Genomic DNA, 26,265 nt, shown 5'->3' with positions numbered 1-26,265 from the left:
TCCATGATGAATGGATGATGGATAATTGATGAATGGATGATGAATGGATGATGGATGCATGATGAATGGATGATGGATGAATCGATGATGAATGGATGATGAATGGATGATGGATGATGAATGGATGATTGATGAATGGATGATGAATGGGTGATGGATGATGAATGGATGATTGATGATGTATGGATGGATGATGGATGACGAATGGATGATAGATGAATGGATGATGAATGGATGATGGATGCATGATGAATGGATGATGGATGATGTATGCATGATGAATGGATGATGGATGATGGATGATGAATGGATGATGGATGATGGATGATGAATGGATGATGGATGATGAATGGATGATGGATGGTGGATGATGAATGGATGATGGCTGATGAATGGATGATGGATGGTGGATGATGAATGGATGATGGATGATGAATGGATGATGAATGGATGATGGATGATGAATGGATGATGAATGGATGATGGATGATGAATTTATGATGGATGGTGGATGTCGTCTCACTGTGTCCTCCCTGTCCCAGTCATCGGTCCGTCTAACATCTGGTCAGCTGCTTCATGCCAACTGTAATCTAATCTAGCGGTTTCCATGACAACCAGCATGCAGGAACAGACACGCGTGTGGCGTCACAACACCGGTTTTGTTTCCAGGACCAGACTGATCTGGATCAGCTGATTCTTCAGCTGTAACCATCATGATTATCTCTTCATAAACTTTAGATGGAAACAGCTGATTTTAGTTTCTGTGTGAAAATAAATTTACATAAAAATTAAATCAGACATTCATTCATTCATTCATCATCCAAACTGTTTAGCCCCCTGAAGCGTGCGGGGAAGCTGGAGCCCATCCCAGCAGGGCGAACGGCAGGGAACACCCTGGACAGCTCGCGGCTCCATCGCACGAAGTACAATCAAGTTTCAGGAAATATGAAGTTTCTGTCCTGAAGCCATCATCATCATCATCATCATCAGTCATCATCCTCATCAGAGTCATCATCCTCATCCTCATCATCATCATCAGTCATCATCATCATCAGAGTCATCTTCGTCACGAAGTTTAGAGAGACAGGAAGTAGACCCACCTTCAGACGAAGAACGTCTCCGATGTCCTGATCGATCAATGATCCCGTCAGGGAATGCTGTCAGAGACTCATATATAGCCCCTCTTCCTCCTCCTCCTCATCCTTCTCCTCCTCATCCTCGCCCTCTTCCTCTCCTCCTCCTATTCCTCCTCCTCCTCCTCCTCCTTTTCTTCCTCCTCCCCTCATCCCTCCATCTTTTCAATCTTTCTGACTTCAGTGAGTCTGATGAGAGGAATCAGTGAGTCGCTATGGTTACCGCAAGGACAGACTGGCCATCAAGCCGTTTTTCAATTGGGCTGGTCCAGTTAACTGGTAAACTGGTTGTGTTGACTGGTGAACTGGTCCAGTTAACTGGTGAACTGGTTGTGTTGACTGGTGAACTGGTCCAGTTAACTGGTGAACTGGTTGTGTTGACTGGTGAACTGGTCCAGTTAACTGGTGAACTGGTTGTGGTAACTGGTGAACTGGTCCAGTAAACTGGTGAACTGGTTGTGTTAACTGGTGAACTGGTTGTGGTAACTGGTGAACTGGTCCAGTTAACTGGTGAACTGGTTGTGTTGACTGGTGAACTGGTCCAGTTAACTGGTGAACTGGTCCAGTTAACTGGTGAACTGGTTGTGGTAACTGGTGAACTGGTTGTGTTAACTGGTGAACTGGTCCAGTTAACTGGTGAACTGGTTGTGTTAACTGGTGAACTGGTCCAGTTAACTGGTGAACTGGTTGTGGTAACTGGTGAACTGGTCCAGTTAACTGGTGAACTGGTTGTGTTAACTGGTGAACTGGTCCAGTTAACTGGTGAACTGGTTGTGGTAACTGGTGAACTGGTCCAGTTAACTGGTAAACTGGTTGTGTTGACTGGTGAACTGGTCCAGTTAACTGGTGAACTGGTTGTGTTGACTGGTGAACTGGTCCAGTTAACTGGTGAACTGGTTGTGTTGACTGGTGAACTGGTCCAGTTAACTGGTGAACTGGTTGTGGTAACTGGTGAACTGGTCCAGTTAACTGGTGAACTGGTTGTGTTAACTGGTGAACTGGTCCAGTTAACTGGTGAACTGGTTGTGGTAACTGGTGAACTGGTCCAGTTAACTGGTGAACTGGTTGTGGTAACTGGTGAACTGGTCCAGTTAACTGGTGAACTGGTTGTGTTAACTGGTGAACTGGTCCAGTTAACTGGTGAACTGGTTGTGGTAACTGGTGAACTGGTCCAGTAAACTGGTGAACTGGTTGTGTTAACTGGTGAACTGGTTGTGGTAACTGGTGAACTGGTCCAGTTAACTGGTGAACTGGTTGTGTTAACTGGTGAACTGGTCCAGTTAACTGGTGAACTGGTTGTGTTAACTGGTGAACTGGTGAAACAGCAGATCTTCCTAAATTAAATCATTGTCCTGAAAGTGAGATGATTTCTGTGACTGGCCAACATTAACGGTGACCCAGCAGATTAGGTGGTGTAGTCTGGTTTAGGGTGAGTTCCGCACAGCTTCTGTGCAGGATTTTATGGACCATCCAGAGAAATAATCACATTGTTTACTATTTATTTTGTCGACACATGGATGCAGATGTTACACCGGAGCAGATGTTTTTGTCTTTATCCAACACCTGGACCTGAATGCATTGTTTCATTGCACATCTGCTTAAATTCTGCTTTGTAGCTCTGTGTGATAGGTCATCCAACCAGGAAACGTTTCATGAGGAAGCAGGAAGAACTTCTTTTTATTTTGTTTTGTTTATACATGACATCATTTGTTGGTTTTGTGCCAAAGTGCTTACTTTTATTTATTTTCAGACAGTTTGTAACCCTTCTTTAACGGCACAGCTCCAGCCAATAACCTGCCCCTCCCCCCCTCGCCCCCCCTCACACTGGGCGGGGTTTTAGTCATGTGACAGGAAATCAGGTCCTGCAGGTCTGAGGATTCACTACAAGCTTGAAACAAAGAAACAAACATGGGACAGGGGTTGATCTATGTTGTTCTACAGAACAATTCGAGGAATCGGCTTAATGCAGAAAACCTGCTGAGTCATCATAACTTATCACTTGGTCAGGTGACGTGGAGGTATCCATCACTCTGACTGGTCAGACATTCATGCTGTTCAGCTATAGCCCCCACAGGTGAGGCTGACGTCGCCGGCTCAGGTGTGCCAATGACATCACCACAGTCCGGGAGGACCACCGGGGTCTGGTGGCCATGCTCCTGCTGTCACTAGGAGGTGGCAGCCTGCTTGTTCCGGAAAGTTTCAAAGAATGCCATCATCCCCTTCCTCACGCCGCCACCATTGCCCTTCCTCACCCTCGTCATCAAGGAGGTGGAGCTGCCGTGCTGATGGGATGTTAGCGGAGGGAACGCAGCGGCGTCCATGGAGTTGGCTCGTTTCACTTTGGATGAATTTGCTCGCCATGATTTGGTCCTTGGAGGCGGAGTCTGAGCCACTAGACACTTCTGGTACTGGACCTAAGGACAGGAAAGACGGTTGGACATTATTACCACCCTGAGATGGTCTGGAGACAGCAAAAGTCCGTCCAAGCGGGACTGGATTTAGTTTTAATGTTTACTGATCAATAACATCACCAAAATAGTATCAGACAGGAAGAACACATTTATGTGGACCAGTCACAGAGAGGCTCTGTGGTGGGAATGCCTCACACGCTCTACAGGTTAGTAAATATTAGTAATTATCGAAAGTAGGTTACATGGTGGTCCCAGTTTAACGTCATCCAGGTCTCACGGTTTACTGGTCCCAGTCTGACATTATCCTGCTTGTGATGGATCAGTCTTGTTTTGAGTACAGGGGTGGAAACGAGCTAATGTTTACGCTGCTGTGGGTTCAGCTGATCGCTAACATGGATGCTAATATGTGGTGGAGTCTGGATCCCATGCAGTTTTATTAGCTTTTATTCGTCTCTTTATTAAGTTTTTATACTTTAACGCTGGAGCGAAGGTGTGTACAGGTGTGCTTGAGTCACCATCACACACTCCCTTTCAGGTGTTAAGTCATTACCATGCATGCGGCTTGGACTGCCTCAGAGATGATCCCCGCATCTGGTTCACACCAGAACACGTGACACTCAAACTGCTGCGTGCCGCCGTCCACAATCACAGCAAAGGTGTGGCTGTCATGGCCGACGCCCAGGAAGGTGAGGAAGCGCACCTGACACTCCCAGATGGGCTCGTCACCGTCCTCCCCCTTCCACAGAGACAGGACATTGTCGGTGACATGGATGATCGTCCTCTCCCAGTCGTCTCGGTCTGTGGCATTCATGATACTCTCTATGGCTCGGTTCAACACCTCCATACCTGAAACACACGTGCAAAGATCAGTCCTGCTTGACTACACCTGGAAACATCTGTCTACAAGATTTGTTTTCTAGAGCAATCTACATGGCGTGACAAACAGATTTTGTAGGTTATTATTATAATGATTCACTTCCCAGAGAACAGGTATGTCTCTGTCTCACCCATGGCTCTGGACACGGGAAGGCTTCCGATGTACTCCACAGCAAACTTTTGGACCTGCCGCCGGACTGTGTCCAAAACCTCCACTGAAACAGGCAAAAAAAATTAGCAATAAGGGACACATCACAGAAACAGCCAGCCAATCAGATGGTCCAGGCAGGTCACCTTGGCGGGGCAAGTCTTCAGGTGAGATGCTCTCCATGGTCAGAGATCGAGAGGGTTTTATCAGCATCTTCTCAGACATCATCTGCAGACAAAAAGGACAAGTCCAGAAGAAAATGCTGAAAGTGCTGAGAGACAAGCAGCAGTGTCCCCTGCTGTCCATGTAAGTCAGTAATGTTAGCATGCTAATGGCAGCCTCCAGAGAACGTATTTCACTTTCTTACAACTAGAGGGATTTCTAGTCCCCTCCCCCCCCAATGGTGACAAGGAGTCCCTCTAGTGGTGAATAGGAGTCCCCCCAGCTGTGTTGACTAGGAGCCCCCCTAGTGGTAACTAGACGTCACTCAAACTGTGACAATGAGTCCCCCTAGTGTTGACTAGGCGTCCCCCTAGTCGTGACTAAGAGTCCCCCTTGTGTGGACTAGGCGTCCCTCTAGCTGTGACTAGGAGTCCCCTAGTGGTGACTAGACGTCCTTCTGGCTGTGACTAGGAGTCCCCTGGTGGTGACTAGATGTCCTTCTGGCTGTGACTAGGAGTCCCCTGGTGGTGACTAGGCGTCCCTCTAGGGGTGACTAGGAGTACCTCTAGCGGTGACTAGGAGTCCCCCTAGTGGTTACTATGAGTCCCCCTAGCGGTGACTAGGCAGTCCCCCTAGTGGTGACTAGGAGTCCCTCTAGCGGTGATTAGGAGTCCCCCCAGTGGTGACTAGGCAACTCTCTAGCGGTGACTAGGAGTCCCCCTAGTGGTGACTAGGAGACCCCCTAGTGTTGACTATGCGTCCCTCTAACGGTGACTAGGAGTCCCCCTAGTGGTGACTAGGAGTCCCTCTAGCGGTGATTAGGAGTCCCCCCAGTGGTGACGAGGCAACTCTAGCGGTGACTAGGAGTCCCCCTAGTGGTGACTAGGAGTCTCCCGAGTGGTGACAAGGCATCTCCCTAGCGGTGACTAGGAGTCCCCCTAGTGGTGACTAGGAGTCTCCCGAGTGGTGACTAGGCGTCCCCCTAGTCGTGACTAAGAGTCCCCCTTGTGTGGACTAGGCGTCCCTCTAGCTGTGACTAGGAGTCCCCTAGTGGTGACTAGACGTCCTTCTGGCTGTGACTAGGAGTCCCCTGGTGGTGACTAGATGTCCTTCTGGCTGTGACTAGGAGTCCCCTGGTGGTGACTAGGCGTCCCTCTAGGGGTGACTAGGAGTACCTCTAGAGGTGACTAGGAGTCCCCCTAGTGGTTACTATGAGTCCCCCTAGCGGTGACTAGGCAGTCCCCCTAGTGGTGACTAGGAGTCCCTCTAGCGGTGATTAGGAGTCCCCCCAGTGGTGACTAGGCAACTCTCTAGCGGTGACTAGGAGTCCCCCTAGTGGTGACTAGGAGACCCCCTAGTGTTGACTATGCGTCCCTCTAACGGTGACTAGGAGTCCCCCTAGTGGTGACTAGGAGTCCCTCTAGCGGTGATTAGGAGTCCCCCCAGTGGTGACTAGGCAACTCTAGCGGTGACTAGGAGTCCCCCTAGTGGTGACTAGGAGTCTCCCGAGTGGTGACAAGGCATCTCCCTAGCGGTGACTAGGAGTCCCCCTAGTGGTGACTAGGAGTCTCCCGAGTGGTGACAAGGCATCTCCCTAGCGGTGACTAGGAGTCCCCCTAGTGGTGACTAGGCGTCCCTCTAGCGGTGACTAGGAGTCCCCCTAGTGGTGACTAGGAGTCTCCCTAGTGGTGACTAGGAGTCCTTCTAGCTGTGACTATGAGTCCCTCCAGTGGTGACTAGGCGTCCCCCTAGTGGTGACTAGGAGTCCCCCTAGCGCTGACTAGGACTCCCCCCAGTGGTGACTTGACGTCCCTCTGGCTGTGACTAGGAGTCCCCTAGTGGTGACTAGGCGTCCCTCTAGCGGTGACTAGGAGTCCCCCTAGTGGTGACTAAGCATCCCTCTAACTGTGACTAGGAGTCCCCCTAGTGTCGACTAGGAGTCAACCTAGAGGTGACTAGGCGTCCCTCTAGCTGTGACTAGGAGACCCCCTAGTGGTGACTAGGAGTCCCTCTAGCAGTGACTAGGAGCCCCCCCAGTGGTGACTAGGCATCCCTGTAATGGTGACTATGAGTCCCCCTAGTGGTGACTAGGAGTCTCCCTAGTGGTGACTAGCAGTTCCCCTAGTGTTGACTAGGAGTCCCCCTAGTGGTGACTAGATGTTCCTCTAACTGTGACTAGGAGTCGCCTTAGTGTTGACTAGGAGTCCCCCCAGCGGTAACTAGGAGTCACCCTAGTGATGACTAGGCATCGCCCTAGTGGTGACTAGGTATCTCCCTAGTGGTGACTAGGAGTCCCCCTAGTGGTGACTAAGAATCCCCCTGGTGGTGACAAGGAGTCCCTCTAGCGGTGACTAGGAGTCCCTCCAGTGGTGAGTAGGAGTCCCTCTAGTGGTGACTAGGTATCTCCCTAGTGGTAACTAGGAGTCCGTTTAGTGTTGACTAGGAGTCCCCCTAGTGGTGACTAGGAGTCACCCCAGTGATGACTAGGCATCGCCCTAGTGGTGACTAGGCATCTCCCTAGTGGTGACTAGGAGTCCCCCTAGTGGTGACTAGGAATCCCCCTAGTGGTGACTAGGAGTCCCTCTAGCGGTGACTAGGAGTCCCTCCAGTGGTGAGTAGGCGTCCCTCTGGCGGTGACAAGGAGTCTCCCTAGTGGTGACTAGGAGTCCCCCTAGCGGTGACTAGAAGTCCCCCTAGTGGTGACTAGGAGTCCCCCTAGCGGTGACTAGGAGTTCCCCTAGTGGTGACTAGGAATACCCCTCGTGGTGATTAGGCATCTCCCTAGTGGTGACTAGGAGTCCCCCTAGCGGTGACTAGGAATCCCCCTAGTGGTGAATAGGAATCCCCCTAGTGGTGACTAGGAGTCCCCCTAGTGGTGAATAGGAATCCCCCTAGTGGTGACTAGGAGTCCCTGTAGTGGTGACTAGGACTCCCCCTAGTGGTGACTAGGCATCTCCCTAGTGGTGATTAGGAGTCCGCCTAGTGGTGACTAGGCATCTCCCTAGTGGTGACTAGGCATCTTCCTAGTGGTGACTAGGCATCTCCCTAGTGGTAACTAGGAGTCCATTTAGTGGTGACTAGGAGTCTCCCCCAGCGGTAACTAGGAGTCCCCCTAGTGATGACTAGGCATCGCCCTAGTGGTGACTAGGCATCTCCCTAGTGGTGACTAGGTATCTCTCTAGTGGTGACTAGGTATCTCTCTAGTGGTGACTAGGAGTCCCCCTAGTGGTGACTAGTCATCTCCCTAGCGGTAACTAGGAGTACTTCTAGCGGTGACTAGGAGTCCATTTAGTGGTGACTAGGAGTCCCACTAGCGGTGATTAGGAGTCCCCCCAGTGGTGACTAGGTAACTCTATAGCGGTGACTAGGAGTCCCCCTAGTGGTGACTAGGAGTCCCCCTAGTGTTGACTATGCGTCCCTCTAGCGGTGACTAGGAGTCCCCCTAGTGGTGACTAGGCGTCCCTCTAGCGGTGATTAGGAGTCCCCCAAGTGGTGACTAGGCAACTCTAGCGGTGACTAGGAGTCTCCCGAGTGGTGACAAGGCATCTCCCTAGCGGTGACTAGGAGTCCCCCTAGTGGTGACTAGGAGTTCCCCTAGTGTTGACTAGGAGTCCACCGAGTGGTGACTAGGCATCCCTGTAGTGGTGACTATGAGTCCCCCTAGTGGTGACTAGGAGTCTCCCTAGTGGTGACTAGGAGCTCCCCTAGTGTTGACTAGGAGTCCACCGAGTGGTGACTAGATGTTCCTCTAACTGTGACTAGGAGTCGCCTTAGTGTTGACAAGGAGTCCCCCTAGTGGTGACTAGGCATCTCCCTAGTGGTGACTAGGCGTCCCCCCAGTGGTGACTAGGAGTCCCTCTAGTGGTGACTAGGAGTCCCCCTAGTGGTGACTAGGCGTCCCTCTAGCGGTGACTAGGAGTCCCCCTAGTGGTGACTAGGAGTCTCCCTAGTGGTGACTAGGAGTCCTTCTAGCTGTGACTATGAGTCCCTCCAGTGGTGACTAGGCGTCCCCCTAGTGGTGACTAGGAGTCCCCCTAGCGCTGACTAGGACTCCCCCCAGTGGTGACTTGACGTCCCTCTGGCTGTGACTAGGAGTCCCCTAGTGGTGACTAGGCGTCCCTCTAGCGGTGACTAGGAGTCCCCCTAGTGGTGACTAAGCATCCCTCTAACTGTGACTAGGAGTCCCCCTAGTGTCGACTAGGAGTCAACCTAGAGGTGACTAGGCGTCCCTCTAGCTGTGACTAGGAGACCCCCTAGTGGTGACTAGGAGTCCCTCTAGCAGTGACTAGGAGCCCCCCCAGTGGTGACTAGGCATCCCTGTAATGGTGACTATGAGTCCCCCTAGTGGTGACTAGGAGTCTCCCTAGTGGTGACTAGCAGTTCCCCTAGTGTTGACTAGGAGTCCCCCTAGTGGTGACTAGATGTTCCTCTAACTGTGACTAGGAGTCGCCTTAGTGTTGACTAGGAGTCCCCCCAGCGGTAACTAGGAGTCACCCTAGTGATGACTAGGCATCGCCCTAGTGGTGACTAGGTATCTCCCTAGTGGTGACTAGGAGTCCCCCTAGTGGTGACTAAGAATCCCCCTGGTGGTGACAAGGAGTCCCTCTAGCGGTGACTAGGAGTCCCTCCAGTGGTGAGTAGGAGTCCCTCTAGTGGTGACTAGGTATCTCCCTAGTGGTAACTAGGAGTCCGTTTAGTGTTGACTAGGAGTCCCCCTAGTGGTGACTAGGAGTCACCCCAGTGATGACTAGGCATCGCCCTAGTGGTGACTAGGCATCTCCCTAGTGGTGACTAGGAGTCCCCCTAGTGGTGACTAGGAATCCCCCTAGTGGTGACTAGGAGTCCCTCTAGCGGTGACTAGGAGTCCCTCCAGTGGTGAGTAGGCGTCCCTCTGGCGGTGACAAGGAGTCTCCCTAGTGGTGACTAGGAGTCCCCCTAGCGGTGACTAGAAGTCCCCCTAGTGGTGACTAGGAGTCCCCCTAGCGGTGACTAGGAGTTCCCCTAGTGGTGACTAGGAATACCCCTCGTGGTGATTAGGCATCTCCCTAGTGGTGACTAGGAGTCCCCCTAGCGGTGACTAGGAATCCCCCTAGTGGTGAATAGGAATCCCCCTAGTGGTGACTAGGAGTCCCCCTAGTGGTGAATAGGAATCCCCCTAGTGGTGACTAGGAGTCCCTGTAGTGGTGACTAGGACTCCCCCTAGTGGTGACTAGGCATCTCCCTAGTGGTGATTAGGAGTCCGCCTAGTGGTGACTAGGCATCTCCCTAGTGGTGACTAGGCATCTTCCTAGTGGTGACTAGGCATCTCCCTAGTGGTAACTAGGAGTCCATTTAGTGGTGACTAGGAGTCTCCCCCAGCGGTAACTAGGAGTCCCCCTAGTGATGACTAGGCATCGCCCTAGTGGTGACTAGGCATCTCCCTAGTGGTGACTAGGTATCTCTCTAGTGGTGACTAGGTATCTCTCTAGTGGTGACTAGGAGTCCCCCTAGTGGTGACTAGTCATCTCCCTAGCGGTAACTAGGAGTACTTCTAGCGGTGACTAGGAGTCCATTTAGTGGTGACTAGGAGTCCCACTAGCGGTGATTAGGAGTCCCCCCAGTGGTGACTAGGTAACTCTATAGCGGTGACTAGGAGTCCCCCTAGTGGTGACTAGGAGTCCCCCTAGTGTTGACTATGCGTCCCTCTAGCGGTGACTAGGAGTCCCCCTAGTGGTGACTAGGCGTCCCTCTAGCGGTGATTAGGAGTCCCCCAAGTGGTGACTAGGCAACTCTAGCGGTGACTAGGAGTCTCCCGAGTGGTGACAAGGCATCTCCCTAGCGGTGACTAGGAGTCCCCCTAGTGGTGACTAGGAGTTCCCCTAGTGTTGACTAGGAGTCCACCGAGTGGTGACTAGGCATCCCTGTAGTGGTGACTATGAGTCCCCCTAGTGGTGACTAGGAGTCTCCCTAGTGGTGACTAGGAGCTCCCCTAGTGTTGACTAGGAGTCCACCGAGTGGTGACTAGATGTTCCTCTAACTGTGACTAGGAGTCGCCTTAGTGTTGACAAGGAGTCCCCCTAGTGGTGACTAGGCATCTCCCTAGTGGTGACTAGGCGTCCCCCCAGTGGTGACTAGGAGTCCCTCTAGTGGTGACTAGGAATCTCCCTAGTGGTAACTAGGAGTCCCTTTAGTGGTGACTAGGAGTCCCCACAGCGGTAACTAGGAGTCACCCTAGTGATGACTAGGTATCTCCCTAGTGGTGACTAGGAGTCCCCCTAGTGGTGACTAGGAATCCCCCTAGTGGTGACAAGGAGTCCCTCTAGCTGTGACTAGGAGTCCCTCCAGTGGTGAGTAGGCGTCCCTCTAGCGGTGACAAGGAGTCTCCCTAGTGGTGACTAGGAGTCCCCCTAGCTGTGACTAGGAGTCCCCCTAGCGGTGACTAGGAGTCCCCCTAGCGGTGACTAGAAGTCCCCCTAGTGGTGACAACCATCTCTCTAGTGGTGACTAGGAGTCCCCCTAGTGGTGACTAGTCATCTCCCTAGCGGTAACTAGGAGTACCTCTAGCGGTGACTAGGAGTCCATTTAGTGGTGACTAGGAGTCCCCCTAGCGGTGACTAGCAGTCCCCCTAGTGGTGACTAGGAGTCCCTCTAGCGGTGATTAGGAGTCCCCCCAGTGGTGACTAGGAAACTCTATAGCGGTAACTAGGAGTCCCTCTAGTGTTGACTATGCGTCCCTCTAGCGGTGACTAGGAGTCCCCTAGTGGTGACTAGACGTCCTTCTGGCTGTGACTAGGAGTCCCCTGGTGGTGACTAGACGTCCTTCTGGCTGTGACTAGGAGTCCCCTGGTGGTGACTAGGCGTCCCTCTAGCGGTGACTAGGAGTCCCCCTAGTGGTGACTAGGCATCTCCCTAGCGGTAACTAGGAGTACCTCTAGCGGTGACTAGGAGTCCCCCTAGTGGTTACTATGAGTCCCCCTAGCGGTGACTAGCAGTCCCTCTAGTGGTGACTAGGAGTCCCTCTAGCGGTGATTAGGAGTCCCCCCAGTGGTGACTAGGCAACTCTCTAGCGGTGACTAGGAGTCCCCCTAGTGGTGACTAGGAGTCTCCTTGTGGTGACTAGGAGTTCCAAAGTGGTGACTAGGAGCACCCTTGTAGTGAGTAGAAGTTCCCTTGTGGTGACTAGGAGTCCCCTTGTGGTTACTAAGCGTTCCAAAGTTGTGACTAGGAGTCCCCTTGTGGTGACTAGGAGTTCCAAATTGGTGACTAGTAGTCCCCTTGTGGTGACTAGGAGTTCCAAAGTGGTGACTAGGAGTCCCCTTGTGGTTACTAGGAGTCCCCTTGTGGTGACTAGGAGTCTCCTTGTGGTGACTAGGAGTTCCAAAGTGGTGACTAGGAGTTCCCTTGTGGTGACTAGGAGTTCCAAAGTGGTGACCAGGAGTTCCCTTGTGGTGACTAGGAGTCTCCTTGTGGTGACTAGGTGTTCCAAAGTGGTGACTAGGAGTCCCCTTGTGGTGACTAGATGTTCCCTTGTGGTGACTAGGAGTTCTCTTGTGGTGACTAGGAGTCTCCTTGTGGTGACTAGGAGTCCCCTTGTGGTGACTAGGAGTCTCCTTGTGGTGACTAGAAGTCCCCTTGTGGTTGCTAGGAGTTCCAAAGTGGTGACTAGGAGTCTCCTTGTGGTGACTAGGAGTCCCCTTGTGGTTACTAGGAGTTCCAAAGTGGTGACTAGGAGTCCCCTTGTGGTGACTAGGAGTCTCCTTGTGGTGACTAGGAGTTCCAAAGTAGTGACTAGGAGTCCCCTTGTGGTGACTAGGAGTTCCAAAGTCATGACTAGGAGTCCCCTTGTGGTGACTAGGAGTCTCCTTGTGGTGACTAGGGGTTCCAAAGTGGTGACTAGGAGTCTCCTTGTGGTGACTAGGAGTTCCAAAGTGGTGACTAGGAGCACCCTTGTAGTGAGTAGAAGTTCCCTTGTGGTGACTAGGAGTCCCCTTGTGGTTACTAAGAGTTCCAAAGTTGTGACTAGGAGTCCCCTTGTGGTGATTAGGAGTTCCAAGTGTTGACTAGGAGTTCCAAATTGGTGACTAGTAGTCCCTTTGTGGTGACTAGGAGTTCCAAAGTGGTGACTAGGAGTCCCCTTGTGGTTACTAGGAGTCCCCTTGTGGTGACTAGGAGTCTCCTTGTGGTGACTAGGAGTTCCAAAGTGGTGACTAGGAGTTCCCTTGTGGTGACAAGGAGTTCCAAAGTGGTGACTAGGAGTCCCCTTGTGGTGATTAGGAGTTCCAAGTGTTGACTAGGAGTTCCAAATTGGTGACTAGTAGTCCCTTTGTGGTGACTAGGAGTTCCAAAGTGGTGACTAGGAGTCCCCTTGTGGTTACTAGGAGTCTCCTTGTGGTGACTAGGAGTTCCCTTGTGGTGACAAGGAGTTCCAAAGTGGTGACTAGGAGTCCCCTTGTGGTGATTAGGAGTTCCAAGTGTTGACTAGGAGTTCCAAATTGGTGACTAGTAGTCCCTTTGTGGTGACTAGGAGTTCCAAAGTGGTGACTAGGAGTCCCCTTGTGGTTACTAGGAGTCCCCTTGTGGTGACTAGGAGTCTCCTTGTGGTGACTAGGAGTTCCAAAGTGGTGACTAGGAGTCCCCTTGTGGTGACTAGGAGTCTCCTTGTGGTGACTAGGAGTTCCAAAGTGGTGACTAGGAGTTCCCTTGTGGTGACAAGGAGTTCCAAAGTGGTGACTAGGAGTCCCCTTGTGGTGACTAGGAGTCTCCTTGTGGTGACTAGGAGTTCCAAAGTGGTGACTAGGAGTCTCCTTGTGGTGACTAGGAGTTCCAAAGTGGTGACTAGGAGTTCCCTTGTGGTGACTAGGAGTCTCCTTGTGGTGACTAGGAGTCTCCTTGTGGTGACTAGGAGTTCCAAAGTGGTGACTAGGAGTCCCCTTGTGGTGACTAGGAGTCTCCTTGTGGTGACTAGGAGTTCCAAAGTGGTGACTAGGAGTCTCCTTGTGGTGACTAGGAGTTCCAAAGTGGTGACTAGGAGTTCCCTTGTGGTGACAAGGAGTTCCAAAGTGGTGACTAGGAGTCCGCTTGTGTTTTAGAAGTCGACTTAAATTTGTCTATGAATTTGTTCCATCTATCTGTAAAAAGTTTCTTAAGATTTTAGAGAATTGTGGCAGGAGTGAGACAAGTTAATAATTTTTTAAAATGATGTTTGTCCCCAGCTTTACACAGTGGTATAACTTTAGCTATTTTCATCTTATTTGGAAATTTACCAGTTTGAAATAATAATGCAGATGTACATTAATGGTTTTGAAATGCCGTGTAAAACTTTTTTCACAGGGGATGGCAGGCTTCAATCCCTTCCCAGTCCAGCAGTATCCCTTTGGACTGCAAGAAGGTCACCACCTGCTGCTCCGTAGAGTTCTCGTTGTTTTCTCCGGGTCTGTCAGTTCTGCCTGCAGTCACTGCCAGAGCAGAAGATTGTGGTTCTATCTGAAGCCCGGTAGGGCTGATCGATTATGACAAAAATTAAAATCACAATCATTTTGACTGAAATTCAGATTTCGTTTATTTTACACAATTATCCAATATTTTTAAACAACGCTGCGTGTCTCGACGCCGTGTCGTGCATTATAACTGTCTAACGGACGGTTCCGAGTTGTTTAATCCGCTTTTACCGCTTATATAGGAACTATTTTACGTTGGCCTCGATGTACGTTTTATACCAAACAACTGCTGTCAGGCTGCAGCGTGTTTCTCTCATCCACCTGTTATAAGACGGCTTATCTGAACCAGCTGGTTAACGCGTTGCTATGGTAACGCCCCGTAAGGTATGTCAGCAGCAGTCTCTTACCTTGGAGCACATCTCGTGCAGCGCTGTGGCGACGGTTTTGGCCGGAGCATCGCAACGAAACACGTGACACTTTAGAACACAGCTGTCCTTATCACCCGCTACAAAGGCAAAGTCCCTGAACACACCACACACACACAAACACACACTCAGGTCAGTTGAAAGACATGATAGTGAATAAATAAATGACCCTGAGGTTGAGACTGTGAGATGTCTCTGTGAGTGTCTAGGTTTACCTGTCCCTGCCCAGGTGAGGGGGCATGGCAAAGAAACAGAGAGTGACAGTGTTAGATCTCAGCATGCAGGAACTACCAGGTAGGAGTGACCGTTGCCTAGCTTAGCACAAGCACTGTTAGCCTAGCTCCTCCCACAGACTCTGGTCCCACCTCCATGCAGTCACAGGTGGTGCAGGTGGATCTTTCTGGGCATGTGCAAAAAAAGCAGCAGTGTGTGAGAATTCTAGTCATTCATCTCGTAATGCTCTAACTGAATGCATACGTCGAGTCGCGCTCTCTGCCGCATCGCTGTTTTAGCACGTTTTTACCACTATGGAAGCTGCACAGAGTCACAAATGTGAAAATGTCAACATCTTGCACAAGTGTCCTGTCAGGTGATGAGGTGCAGAACGAGATGTAATTCTTTTATTGATTCCAATAATTAATAAGCTGGCTTCCATGTATTTGGTACCAAACTGCTGCAAACAGCCAATGTCATGGTGTGACTAGAAGGAGGGAAAACCCTGAAAATGTGTGTGAAAGCAGCGCACAATGTCCTGCAGGTAAGACTTCTGTGAAGAGTAACGGCAACTGCTGCAATGGAGCTTTCACACTGTAGGCTAACTAACAAATTAGCATCTCTGTGTTTTATACAACAGTAACAGTAAATGATGTGACTCAGACGGAGGATAAAGTAGCTGCTGGACTACCTGCCCTGTTTGCATTTGTATTTGTATTTATTTTGATCTCCATTAGCTGTTGCAATACAGCTATTCTTCCTGGAGTCAATACAACATTCCTCTCATAATACAATGATTACACCAGTTTTCTACACAACCTTGACAGTGTTTCTAACATAACGCCAAAATAACCTTCCCTGTTAGACTGGATGAACTTACCTGTCCAGCAGGAAGGTGCAACCTCCACCTGAAGTCCCTCATTAACCATCTCCATCTGCTAAACACTACAACCATGTACACTCTCCTTTTCTCCACATTATTTCTTTTTCCTCTCTTGGATGTTTTGCCTCCCTCTCTCTGGGTAAAGAGTCTGGATGCTCCTCCATTTCAATAGGAAATGTCAGGCTGATGATCCACGGTGGTCTTTCTCCCCTTTCAACTACCGCAGCCTTCTGCTGGGTGTGCTGTCACCAATGCATTTATACATAACTCATTATCAAATCAAATCAAATCAAATTTTATTCATAAAGCGCTTTACAACAACCTTAGTTGACCAAAGTGCTGAACAAAGATAAAAACAAGTAAAAAATATAAAAATTATAAGCTATAAGCTATGAGACTTTCATTTGGATGTGATTATGATTAGACTTTGGTCAAATATATATTTATGAAAACTATACTTGATTTTTGCTGATAAAACCCAAAGAAATGTTTGAAATGTTTCAAACTTTCAAACACCATGATCCTCATCTGCTGTTGCCTGGGAAACTACCAATTAGGCTACATCAGACGTAAAAAAAAAAAAGAAGGAAAAACCTATATTTAGCCCAGAAATGATCTGCTGCTTTGTGATTGGTCAACAGAATGAACGAGAGTCCAGCCAGCTACTATTTGATTGGCTAACCTGCCATTGTTGCAGCCCACCCCCCAGACACGGATGTTGATGATTGGCTGACAGTGGAGGAGGGTGTGGTCTAAAGGGTCCAACAGGGTCACGGTTTCTTTCTTCAGAACCAGCATCATCTCCCGACCCTGTAGATGGACACGAGGACGGAAACATGTTTTCAGTGTGAACAGATTGCTGTTGTTTTGATGACCAGTCTGTGTATTAGACCCTTTTTCTATAAGCCCAGTCCAGAAAAGGAGAGCTCAGTTTGGGAGAGTCCATTATGGGACTGTCCAGGATGGGATAGTGTGGGACGGTACGGAACAGCTCGCTAGGGTACAGTAGGGCATTGGGTCACAATGGTACAGAATGGTCTGGAGGCTTTGTTGGGAAGGTTTCAGAGTATCTGAATAGCTGTTGTAGTTTTGTGGGACTAGGGGAGTCTTCCTGATCAGTGCTCTGATTTGTGGAAATCGGGGGCAGTGCCGCTGGATTGGCAGACTGGGGTGGTGGTCCCCCTTTTTAAGAAGGGGGACCGGAGGGTGTGTTCCAATTACAGGGGAATCACACTCCTCAGCCTCCCTGGTAAGGTCTATTCAGGGGTCCTGGAGAGGAGGGTCCGCCGGATAGTCGAATCCCGGATTGAGGAGGAGCAGTGTGGTTTTCATCCTGGTCGCGGAACAGTGGACCAGCTCTATACCCTCTTTGGGGTCCTGGAGGGGGCATGGGAGTTTGCCCAACCAGTCTACATGTGCTTTGTGGACCTGGAGAAGGCATTCGACCGTGTCCCCCGGGGGCTCCTGTGGGGGGTACTCCGGGAGTATGGGGTACCGGACCCCCTTGTATGAGCTGTCCGGTCCCTGTACGAAAAGTGTCAGAGCTTGGTCCACATTGCCGGTAGTAAGTCGGATTCGTTTCCGGTGAGGGTTGGACTCCGCCAAGGCTGCCCTTTATCACCGATTCTGTCCATAACTTATATGGACAGAATTTCTAGGCGCAGCCGAGGGGTTGAGGGGATCCGACTTGGTGGCCTCAGGATTGGGTCCCTGCTTTTTGCAGATGAAGTGGTCCTGTTGGCTTCATCTGGTCGTGATCTGCAGTAATGCGGACTCTGCGCCGGTCTGTCGTGGTGAAGAAGGAGCTGAGCCAGAAGGCGAAGCTCTCCATTTACCAGTCGATCTACGTTCCTACCCTCACCTATGGTCATGAGCTGTGGGTCGTGACCGAAAGAAGGAGATCTCGTATACAGGCGGCTGAAATGAGTTTCCTCCGCAGGGTGGCCGGGCTCTCCCTTAGAGATAGGGTGAGGAGCTCGGTCATCCGGGAGGAGATTAGAGTAGAGCCGCTGCTCCTCCGCATCGAGAGGAACCAGTTGAGGTGGCTCGGGCATCTGGTCAGGATGCCTCCTGGACCTCCCTGGTGAGGTGTTCCAGGCACGTCCCTCTGGGAGGAGACCCCGGGGAAGACCGAGGACACGCTGGAGGGATTATATCTCTCGGCTGGCCTGGGAACGCCTTGGGATCCCCCCCGCAGAGTTGGTAAATGTGGCTGGGGAGAGGGAAGTCTGGGCTTCCCTGCTTAGGCTGCTGCCCCCGCGACCCAACCCCGGATAAGCGGCAGAAGATGGATGGATGGATGGATGGATCATGACAAACTCCTGTATGTCTGAACATAGAGCTGAACGTCCTGCAAAATTTGATGTGTTGGATTCTTGTAAATGAAAAATAAATTTGTTGCAGAAAATGATAACAGGAGATTTCTATGATTGCTATATTTCTTTAAACACGGCAGCAGCCAGATTTACCATCATCCCCGTGTTCATCCTGAACACATTATGGCTGTGTCTCAGTTCAGGTTCTGCACACTTCCAAGTGCGGGATTCGTCGGCTGCATACATCATATTGGCACCCAATGCTGTCCTCCCAGTCCTCCCTCCCAGTCCTCCCAGTCCGCCCCTTCGTCTGGCTCCAGATCAGCTTAAAACGAAGGCGACCAGAGATTCATCCTAAGCGCCCTCTCCTATCCCAGAATTCATTGCTCTCCTGATAGAACAGAATGAGCAGCAGAGCGCCGGTGTAGGTACCACACCAGCCAGACCGTTTATTTATTTATTATTATGTATAAACACACATATTTGTCCCAGCAGACAAGCTGGGAGGACATTGTGTCCAATAACCACAATGGATTTCATTCCAGTCGTCCTCAGATGTCTTCGTCCCCTTTCATGAATGTGGAACTACTCTGTGCATTTCAGGCTAATTTATGTTTATTTCTGAGCCCAGAAGGGCTGGGATTGATGGAGTTATTGTCACAAATGGCTTTATTTACTTCAGACCGACCCTCTCCGTAGGCTGTCAGATCAGCCTGTGGGCAAAACCATAGACATCATATATACGTAGACGCCGCATTGTATCACGCCGCCGATACGAGCTGACGTCTCATCACGCCGCCATCTTGGATGGGTCTCCCATGCGCCTCCAATGCATTTATTTGTAAGGTGTAGGTCCAACCACAACAATAACTTAACTGATTTTTACCTGTTTTTCCTCACAGTTTGGTTTGTTACAAAGGGTAGAGATATTATGATACAGATCACTGTAAAACATTAAAAAACAACGTGCTTTTAAGTTAAAATATTTTGATAAGTCCTATAGTTAGGGATCATTAGCTATCTAACTATCCCTTAGTTATGCTGCGATAGGTTTAGACTGCTGAGGGACATTTCCTGGTACACAAGGGCTGCTAACTTTCCAAAAACCTTGGAGTAAGATTTAAATAAGACAATCCAAATTTTGCTGTGTACTGAACAGCAAGACATTAGAGCCAGGATGTTTCATTTTATGTAGGTTTAATAATAAAATATAGCACTCATAAGTAATATTACATTATACACACACTACTCACAAAAAGTTAGGGATATTTGGCTTTCAGGTGAAATGTATGGAAAATAGGGTTAACCCCAATATGTTCATGCTACAGTGATATAATATCACAAAAGTAAGACATTTAAGTAGAAGGATGCACTACTGATTTCCTCATCTCAAAAAATTCATTCAACACAAAAGGTAACAACAATGGTAGTTACACCACAACAAAAAATGTGAACATCTCAATATCTGGTCATGTGTCCTTGAGCATCAATTACAGCTTGACAACGACGTCTCATGCTGTTCACAAGGCAACTTATTGCCTGCTGAGGCATGGCATCCCACTCTTCTTGAAGGGCAGCCCTCAGGTCATTGAGGTTCTGGGGTGCAGGGTCTCGAGCCTCTACACGACGGCTCAGCTGATCCCACAGGTTTTCAATGGGATTCAGGTCTGGAGAGAGTGCAGGCTGAGAACGTCCTGTTTGAAGCATGGCAATGGCAAGGGACTGTTGTTCCATTGTTAGGTGTCGTCTTGGTCTCATGATGTCAAAATGTGAACAGCATGATGAGGACAACTGTTTAAACACCAGCTCTAATTGAACCAGGACATTTATTGGTCAATTCAAGGATCACACACCTGCCGTGATTTTTGCCGTTAAGCTCCTTGTTAGAGAACAGCAACTTGTGCAAAATTTATTGAAACATTTAACAGTTGGACATGTGCATTTAAAAGCTTAGAGAAGATCACATTAAGTTCACCTGTACAGGTTTGAATGCATTTTAGGCTTGTTGTGAAATTTCACCCAAAAGCTGAATATCCCTAACTTTTTGTGAATAGTGTATGTATATACACATATATATACAGATACACACACACACACACACATATATATATATATATATATATAGATAGATAGATATAGATATAGATATATATAATGAAATGAAATGAAGAGTACTTTATTAATTCCCAAAGGGAAATTCAATATTGTAGTATATAATAATAATAACTAGAGGAGGTCTTGTTCCGGAGGCTGATGGCTGCTGGCAGGAATGATCTTCTGTATCTTTCAGTCTTACATGGGACCTGAAGAAGCCTCTCACTGAACACACTTTGTTGTTTCATCACTGTGTTGTGGAGAGGGTGTGAAGAATCCTCCATCATCTTCATCAGCTTGTGCAGCATTCTTCTTTGGACAATCAGCTCCAGCGGCTCCAGAGTTACTCCAAGCACAGAAGCAGCTTTCTGGATCAGTTTGTTGATTCTCTTCAAGTCTCTGGTTCTGATGCTACTACCCCAGCAGATGCTGCAAAGCTGACTGCACTCTCCACAACAGACTTCTAGAAGATATGCAACATCTTGGTGCAGACGTTAAACCATCTCAGCTTCCTTAAGAAGTACAGTCTGCTCTGACCTTTCTTGTAGATGTAGTCAGTGTTGCATTTCCAGTCCAGTTTGTTGTCCAGCTGAACTCCAAGATACTTGTATTCCTCCACCACCTCCACCTCCTCTCCCAGGATGGAAACAGTGCTTTGTTTATTCTTCTTCCTCCTGAAGTCAACAATCATCTCTTTTGTTTTGCTGCTATTTAATATGAGATGATTGTCACCGCACCATTTAACAAACTGACTGACCAGTTCTCTGTACTCTGCTTCTTGTCCATCCCTGATACACCCCACAACTGCAGAGTCATCAGAGTATTTCTGCAGATGACAGGACTCAGAGTTGTACTGGAAGTCTGAGGTGTACAGAGTGAAGAGGAATGGCCAGAGTACAGTTCCTTGTGGTGCACCAGTGCTGCTGACCTCCATCTCAGACACACAACCTTTCAGTCTCACAAACTGGGGTCTGTTTGTGAGGTAGTCATAGATCCAGGTGGTTGTGGAGGTATCCACCTGGAATTTATGGAGCTTCTCACATAACAAAGCAGGCTGAATGGTATTAAAAGCACTGAGAAATGAAAGAACATGACCCTCAGAGTGCTGCCTGAATGGTCCAGATGAGAGTGTGCTCTCTGGAGCAGGTATATGATGGCATCTTCAACCCCAAATCCATTACGATATGCAAACTGGAATGGGTCCTGAAAGGTGTTTACTTGCACAGCACTGGGACTCTTTGTCTCAGACTGGTGTTGAAAAGTATAAATATATACATATATATATATATATATATATATATATATATATATATATATATATATATATATATATATTTATTTATATTTATATATATATATATATATATATATATATATATTTATATATATATATATATATATATATATTTATATATATATATATATATATATGTGTGTGTGTGTGTGTGTGTGTGTATTAGTGTTAATTTAGGTTTATTTTATTCTTCATTCATTCTTTGTTAAATGTAATGTCTTCTCCCCACTTGTTGTCTCATGATTGTCCTTTGTGCAGTACATTAAATCCTCCAGCGCTCTGCTTCGTTACTCATATATGAAGCTACGCTTTTTTTCTACTTCTACTTTTTAATCCTGTGTTGCCTCTACTGGGTTCTTGGTGTGTAGGAATAATTCTAATAATAATATCATAATAATTCTAACAATTCACTTGCATTCAGGAGATTATTCACTGTGTTAATATTATTTATCAACCAATTATGTAGAAAAGTGTTTTTTTTAGTGTCTAATATATGCGTGGTTCCACAAAAAAGTTTTGTGGGGAAACTACGTTGACGCTGCAGCAAAACTCGACAGCGGAGACCCATCCAATATGGCGGCGACGCTGGTTCACTCTCCAGCGCTCAATGAGGCGTCTCAGTGTATATGATGTCTGTGGGCAAAACGAGTGGATTGAGACTCTTCCGCATTAAGCCCCGCCTCCCACCACTGCACTACATCGGGAGCGCGCACCGCACCTGCTTTCACCGTCATTGTAACGTCTCATAAACAGAAGGATTAGGCTCATATGAACTCAATAAAAAACCCAAACTACAATGTCAACACATAGCATCCAGCCCTACATGTTGGAACCTGAATCAGAGCCTGAAAACGAAGTGGAAAACAGCAACCCACAGCAACGAATGCAGCAGGATGTCTCTCTTTGGTAAACTCACCAGCCATTGTTGGAAATAACTTTATCCCACGTTTTCCACCCGCCTGATGTATTTGTACATGCCCTTGTTAACCAGTAGAAGGTAACCAATCACCCAACCTTATCCCCCAGGACGTCACAAGGATTTCCACGTAGAAAAAACTCTCTAAAACCACGCATTTTTCGTTGCCATGGAAACCGAACGGAAAGAGTGCTGGAACTCAAACTCAAACATGTGTTTAGGTGATAAAAAACAGTGTCGTTCACATGTCTGATGAGGATTCAACACTGTAACACTGTAGAAAGCTCAGAAAACTCCAAATACCGTTGTAGGAACCCTTTAAAGAAAAGACTGAATTTATTCCAGTCACTCAGATAACTGGAGACTGGAATAAGGAACAATAATTAAACATGTTAAATTATAATCCAGTCATATAAGACACTGTCATTTAATGAGTTAAAGAAACAAACAAACAAACGTGTCCTGGACAAATCAGAGCATTTTACTGATGAACAGGGGGACAAAATACCTGTCAACAGGTGCAGAAGTCTGACTGGGAGGAACAGAAAACACCTGACTGGACTGGAAACATCACAGGATTCTTCTACTAAATATTAGTTTATGACTGATGGAACATTTATTATCATGTTTGTTTGCTTTGTAAAAAATCTTTCTGTTGAACCAGAATTAGAAAATAATGTCATGATTTTCATCAAACTTTTATTTATTCTGACTTTAGTCAGTTTCATCTTATTTCCCAGGCAGCAGTTTCCTCCTTCTTTAATGGGAGGGTATGAATACATATGAGGACGACTGTAAATGTGTCTAACAAGGATTATTTTCCACTGAAGTTAACGTCAGCTTGACAGGATGAGCTGTCAGCCAGAGGAGAGCTCGTCTAAACCGCCTCATGTTGCTCATTTACACTCAAAGGAAAAGAAATTCCTTTGTGTGTGTATATATATGCTCCCTTTAGGCAAAATTATTAGACAGCATGGAATAAACTTTCATTGTTATGCAGATGATACTCAGATATACTTATCCTTTAAACCAGATGAAACAAATCAGCCCGATAGGTTACAAAATTGTCTCATAGACATAAAGACTTGGATGTCTAGAAATTTTCTCCTCTTAAACTCAGATAAGACTGAAGTAATTCTCGTTGGATCTGAAAAACTCAGAGCTAAATTTTCCGGTTTTGTAATGAACCTGGATGGCATTACTTTAGCTTCCAGTGCTACAGTGAGAAACCTTGGAGTAATATTTGACCCTGACCTGTCCTTTGGCCCACATATTAAGCAGGTTACTAAAACAGCCTTCTTTCATTTACGTAATATAGCCAAAATTAGGGACATTCTGTCTCAGAGTGATGCAGAAAAACTGGTTCACGCTTTTGTTACTTCGAGACTAGATTACTGTAACTCTCTATTACTGGGCTGTCCTAAATATGCCCTGAAAAGCCTTCAGCTGATCCAGAATTCTGCAGCCAGAGTCCTGACCAGAACCAGCAGGAGAGATCATATTTCTCCAGTTTTAGCCTCTCTTCATTGGCTGCCTGTTGAATCTAGAATAGAATTTAAAATCCTTCTCCTTACATATAAAGCCCTCCACAACCAGGCACCACTATATATCAAAGACCTCATTGTTCCTTATATACCAAGCAGAGTACTTCGTTCGCAGACTGCAGGCTTACTTGTGGTTCCTAGAGTCTCAAAGAGCCGAGCAGGAGGCAGAGCCTTTGGTTATCAGGCCCCTCTCTTATGGAATAAGCTCCCAGTTAGTGTTAGGGAAGCAGACACCCTCCCCACCTTTAAGACTAGGCTGAAGACTTATCTTTTTGATAAGTCCTATAGCTAGGGATGGTTAGCATCCCTTAGTTATGCTGCTATAGGTTTAGACTGCTGAGGGACATTTCCTGATACACTGAGCTTCTTTCTTTTTCTCTTTATCTCTCTCTTTTACCCCCCCCCCCATAACAGTGCTGCATCATTAACATGTATGTCTCCTGTCTCAGCAGGTCTCCCTGGCCGGGAGTAGCAGTTCCTGTTGTCTGTTGTCTTTCTGTCCTCTTCCCCCCACACAGCAGAGGCAGATGGCTGCCTGTCCTGAGCCGGGTTCTGCCGGAGGTTTCCTTCCTGTTAAAAGGGAGTTTTTTCCTTCCCACTGTCGCCAGTGTGCTTGCTCAGGATGGGAGATTGAGTTGGACTCAACTCAATCTGTTGGTTTCCTTATATAGGCTGTTATGAATTGGCCTTCATTATGTTTTCCCCTCTGTCTGTAAAGCGTCTTGAGATGGCATTGCCGTGATTTGACGCTATATAAATAAAGTTGAATTGAATTTGATTGAATTGAATAGAAATCTCATTTAAACTACTGCTACCATTTTCTGTCATGTTAAACATATTTCATGTTTTTGTGGAAGAATGGGATCAGTAATGAGATAAACTTGACATATCTAGTTGCTAGGCAACGGAGAACTGGAGCGCTATGGGTAATTCTCATCCACAAGATAAGCCGTCTCATTTTACTGGCAGGAAGTTCATCTGTATGCAGACGATGTAGAACACTTCTTTGCCTACGCAGTCTGCAGACTTGGAGGTGTGCAGAACCTGAACTGAGAAACAGCCTATACATCTGAGCGCATGCAGTTACAGAGTTCTGCCTCTCAGAGCAGCACAGCAGTCTCACCTCCCCCCAGGCTCCCTGCCGGTCTGTCTGCTCGGGGCTGCTGCAGTGAGACAGCTGCTGGATGACGTTGCTGACGGCAAGACTGCTGCGACCAGGAGACAGGTCCTCCTCCTCAACCTGCAGCCAGCCCAGAGAGCGCACGGCAAAACACTGCACACAGACAGGTGGCCAGAGACAGGTGGAGTTGGATAGACAGGTGGGTGGAGGAGTCAGTGGGTTGTTGGGTGAAAACACAAATCAGGTCAGAGAGATTAAATCAGATTAATGCAGATTAATTCTCCATAAAAATGTGGTAGAGAGAGCTTTACTCAGACAGAAAGAGAGATTAGAGCTGATTACATTTTTCTTCAATTTCATATGACAACATCAACCATTGGCCTCCAGAATAAAATTATGTTATGTAAAAATGATGCTGATCCATCTTCCATTAGCGGGGCTCTGTTTCACCAGTTACCTAAACTATTTCCAAGAGTTAACTATTGGTTTTACCAGTTCACTCACCACCCTCGCCCTGTTTCCACCACCTAACTCGAACTGTTGCCAGCAGTTAACTCACCAGTAACACGTTTCCAACACTTAACTTACCAGTAACACATTCCTACCAGTTAACTCACCAGTAACACGTTTCCAACACTTAACTTACCAGTAACACATTCCTACCAGTTAACTCACCAGTAACACGTTTCCAACACTTAACTTACCAGTAACACATTCCTACCAGTTAACTCACCAGTAACACGTTTTCACCACTTAACTCACCAGTAACACGTTCCTACCAGTTAACTCACCAGTAACACGTTTCCACCACTTAACTTACCAGTAACACGTTCCTACCAGTTAACTCACCAGTAACACGTTTCTACCATGTAACTCACCAGTAACACGTTTTCACCACTTAACTCACCAGTAACACGTTTCCAACACTTAACTTACCAGTAACACGTTCCTACCAGTTAACTCACCAGTAACACGTTTCTACCATGTAACTCACCAGTAACACGTTTTCACCACTTAACTCACCAGTAACGCGTTGCCACCAGTTAACTGACCAGTAAGACATTTCCACCAGTGAGCACACCAGTAACTCAGTTTCACCAGTTAACTCACCAGTCACACGTTGCCACCAGTTACCTCACCAGTAACACGTTTTCACCACCTAACTCACCAGTATCACTTTTCCACCAGTTAACTCACCAGTAACACGTTGCCACTGGTTACCTCACCAGTAACACATTCCCACCAGTTAACTCACCAGTCACACGTTGCCACCAGTTACCTCACCAGTAACACGTTTTCACCACCTAACTCACCA

General features: G+C 47.8%; 1 protein-coding gene across 3 annotated transcripts in view; it reads right to left on the bottom strand.

Annotated features, from left to right (window-relative positions):
- Positions 1-2,857: 2,857 nt before the first annotated feature.
- apbb3 (amyloid beta (A4) precursor protein-binding, family B, member 3) overlaps positions 2,858-26,265 on the bottom strand; it is a 40,115-nt gene continuing 16,707 nt past the window's right edge. For 2 of the 3 annotated variants that reach the window (XM_079248156.1, XM_079248157.1), the window contains exons 5-11: positions 24,954-25,103; positions 16,350-16,477; positions 14,554-14,668; positions 4,715-4,796; positions 4,552-4,635; positions 4,095-4,390; positions 2,858-3,547 (exon numbers count right to left, since the gene is read on the bottom strand). In XM_079248156.1, coding sequence (XP_079104282.1) covers positions 3,299-3,547; positions 4,095-4,390; positions 4,552-4,635; positions 4,715-4,796; positions 14,554-14,668; positions 16,350-16,477; positions 24,954-25,103 — 1,104 coding nt within the window. In that variant the 3' untranslated portion in view covers positions 2,858-3,298. The remainder of the gene's footprint in view (positions 3,548-4,094; positions 4,391-4,551; positions 4,636-4,714; positions 4,797-14,553; positions 14,669-16,349; positions 16,478-24,953; positions 25,104-26,265) is intronic. The other variant, XM_079248158.1, reaches the window with a different exon arrangement.

This window comes from Telmatherina bonti, assembly GCF_933228915.1.
Source record: "Telmatherina bonti genome assembly, chromosome: 10".
Lineage (NCBI taxonomy): Eukaryota > Metazoa > Chordata > Actinopteri > Atheriniformes > Telmatherinidae > Telmatherina > Telmatherina bonti.
The sequence above is the reverse complement of the archived record's forward strand: the minus strand, read 5'-3'. Positions and strand labels throughout refer to the sequence as shown.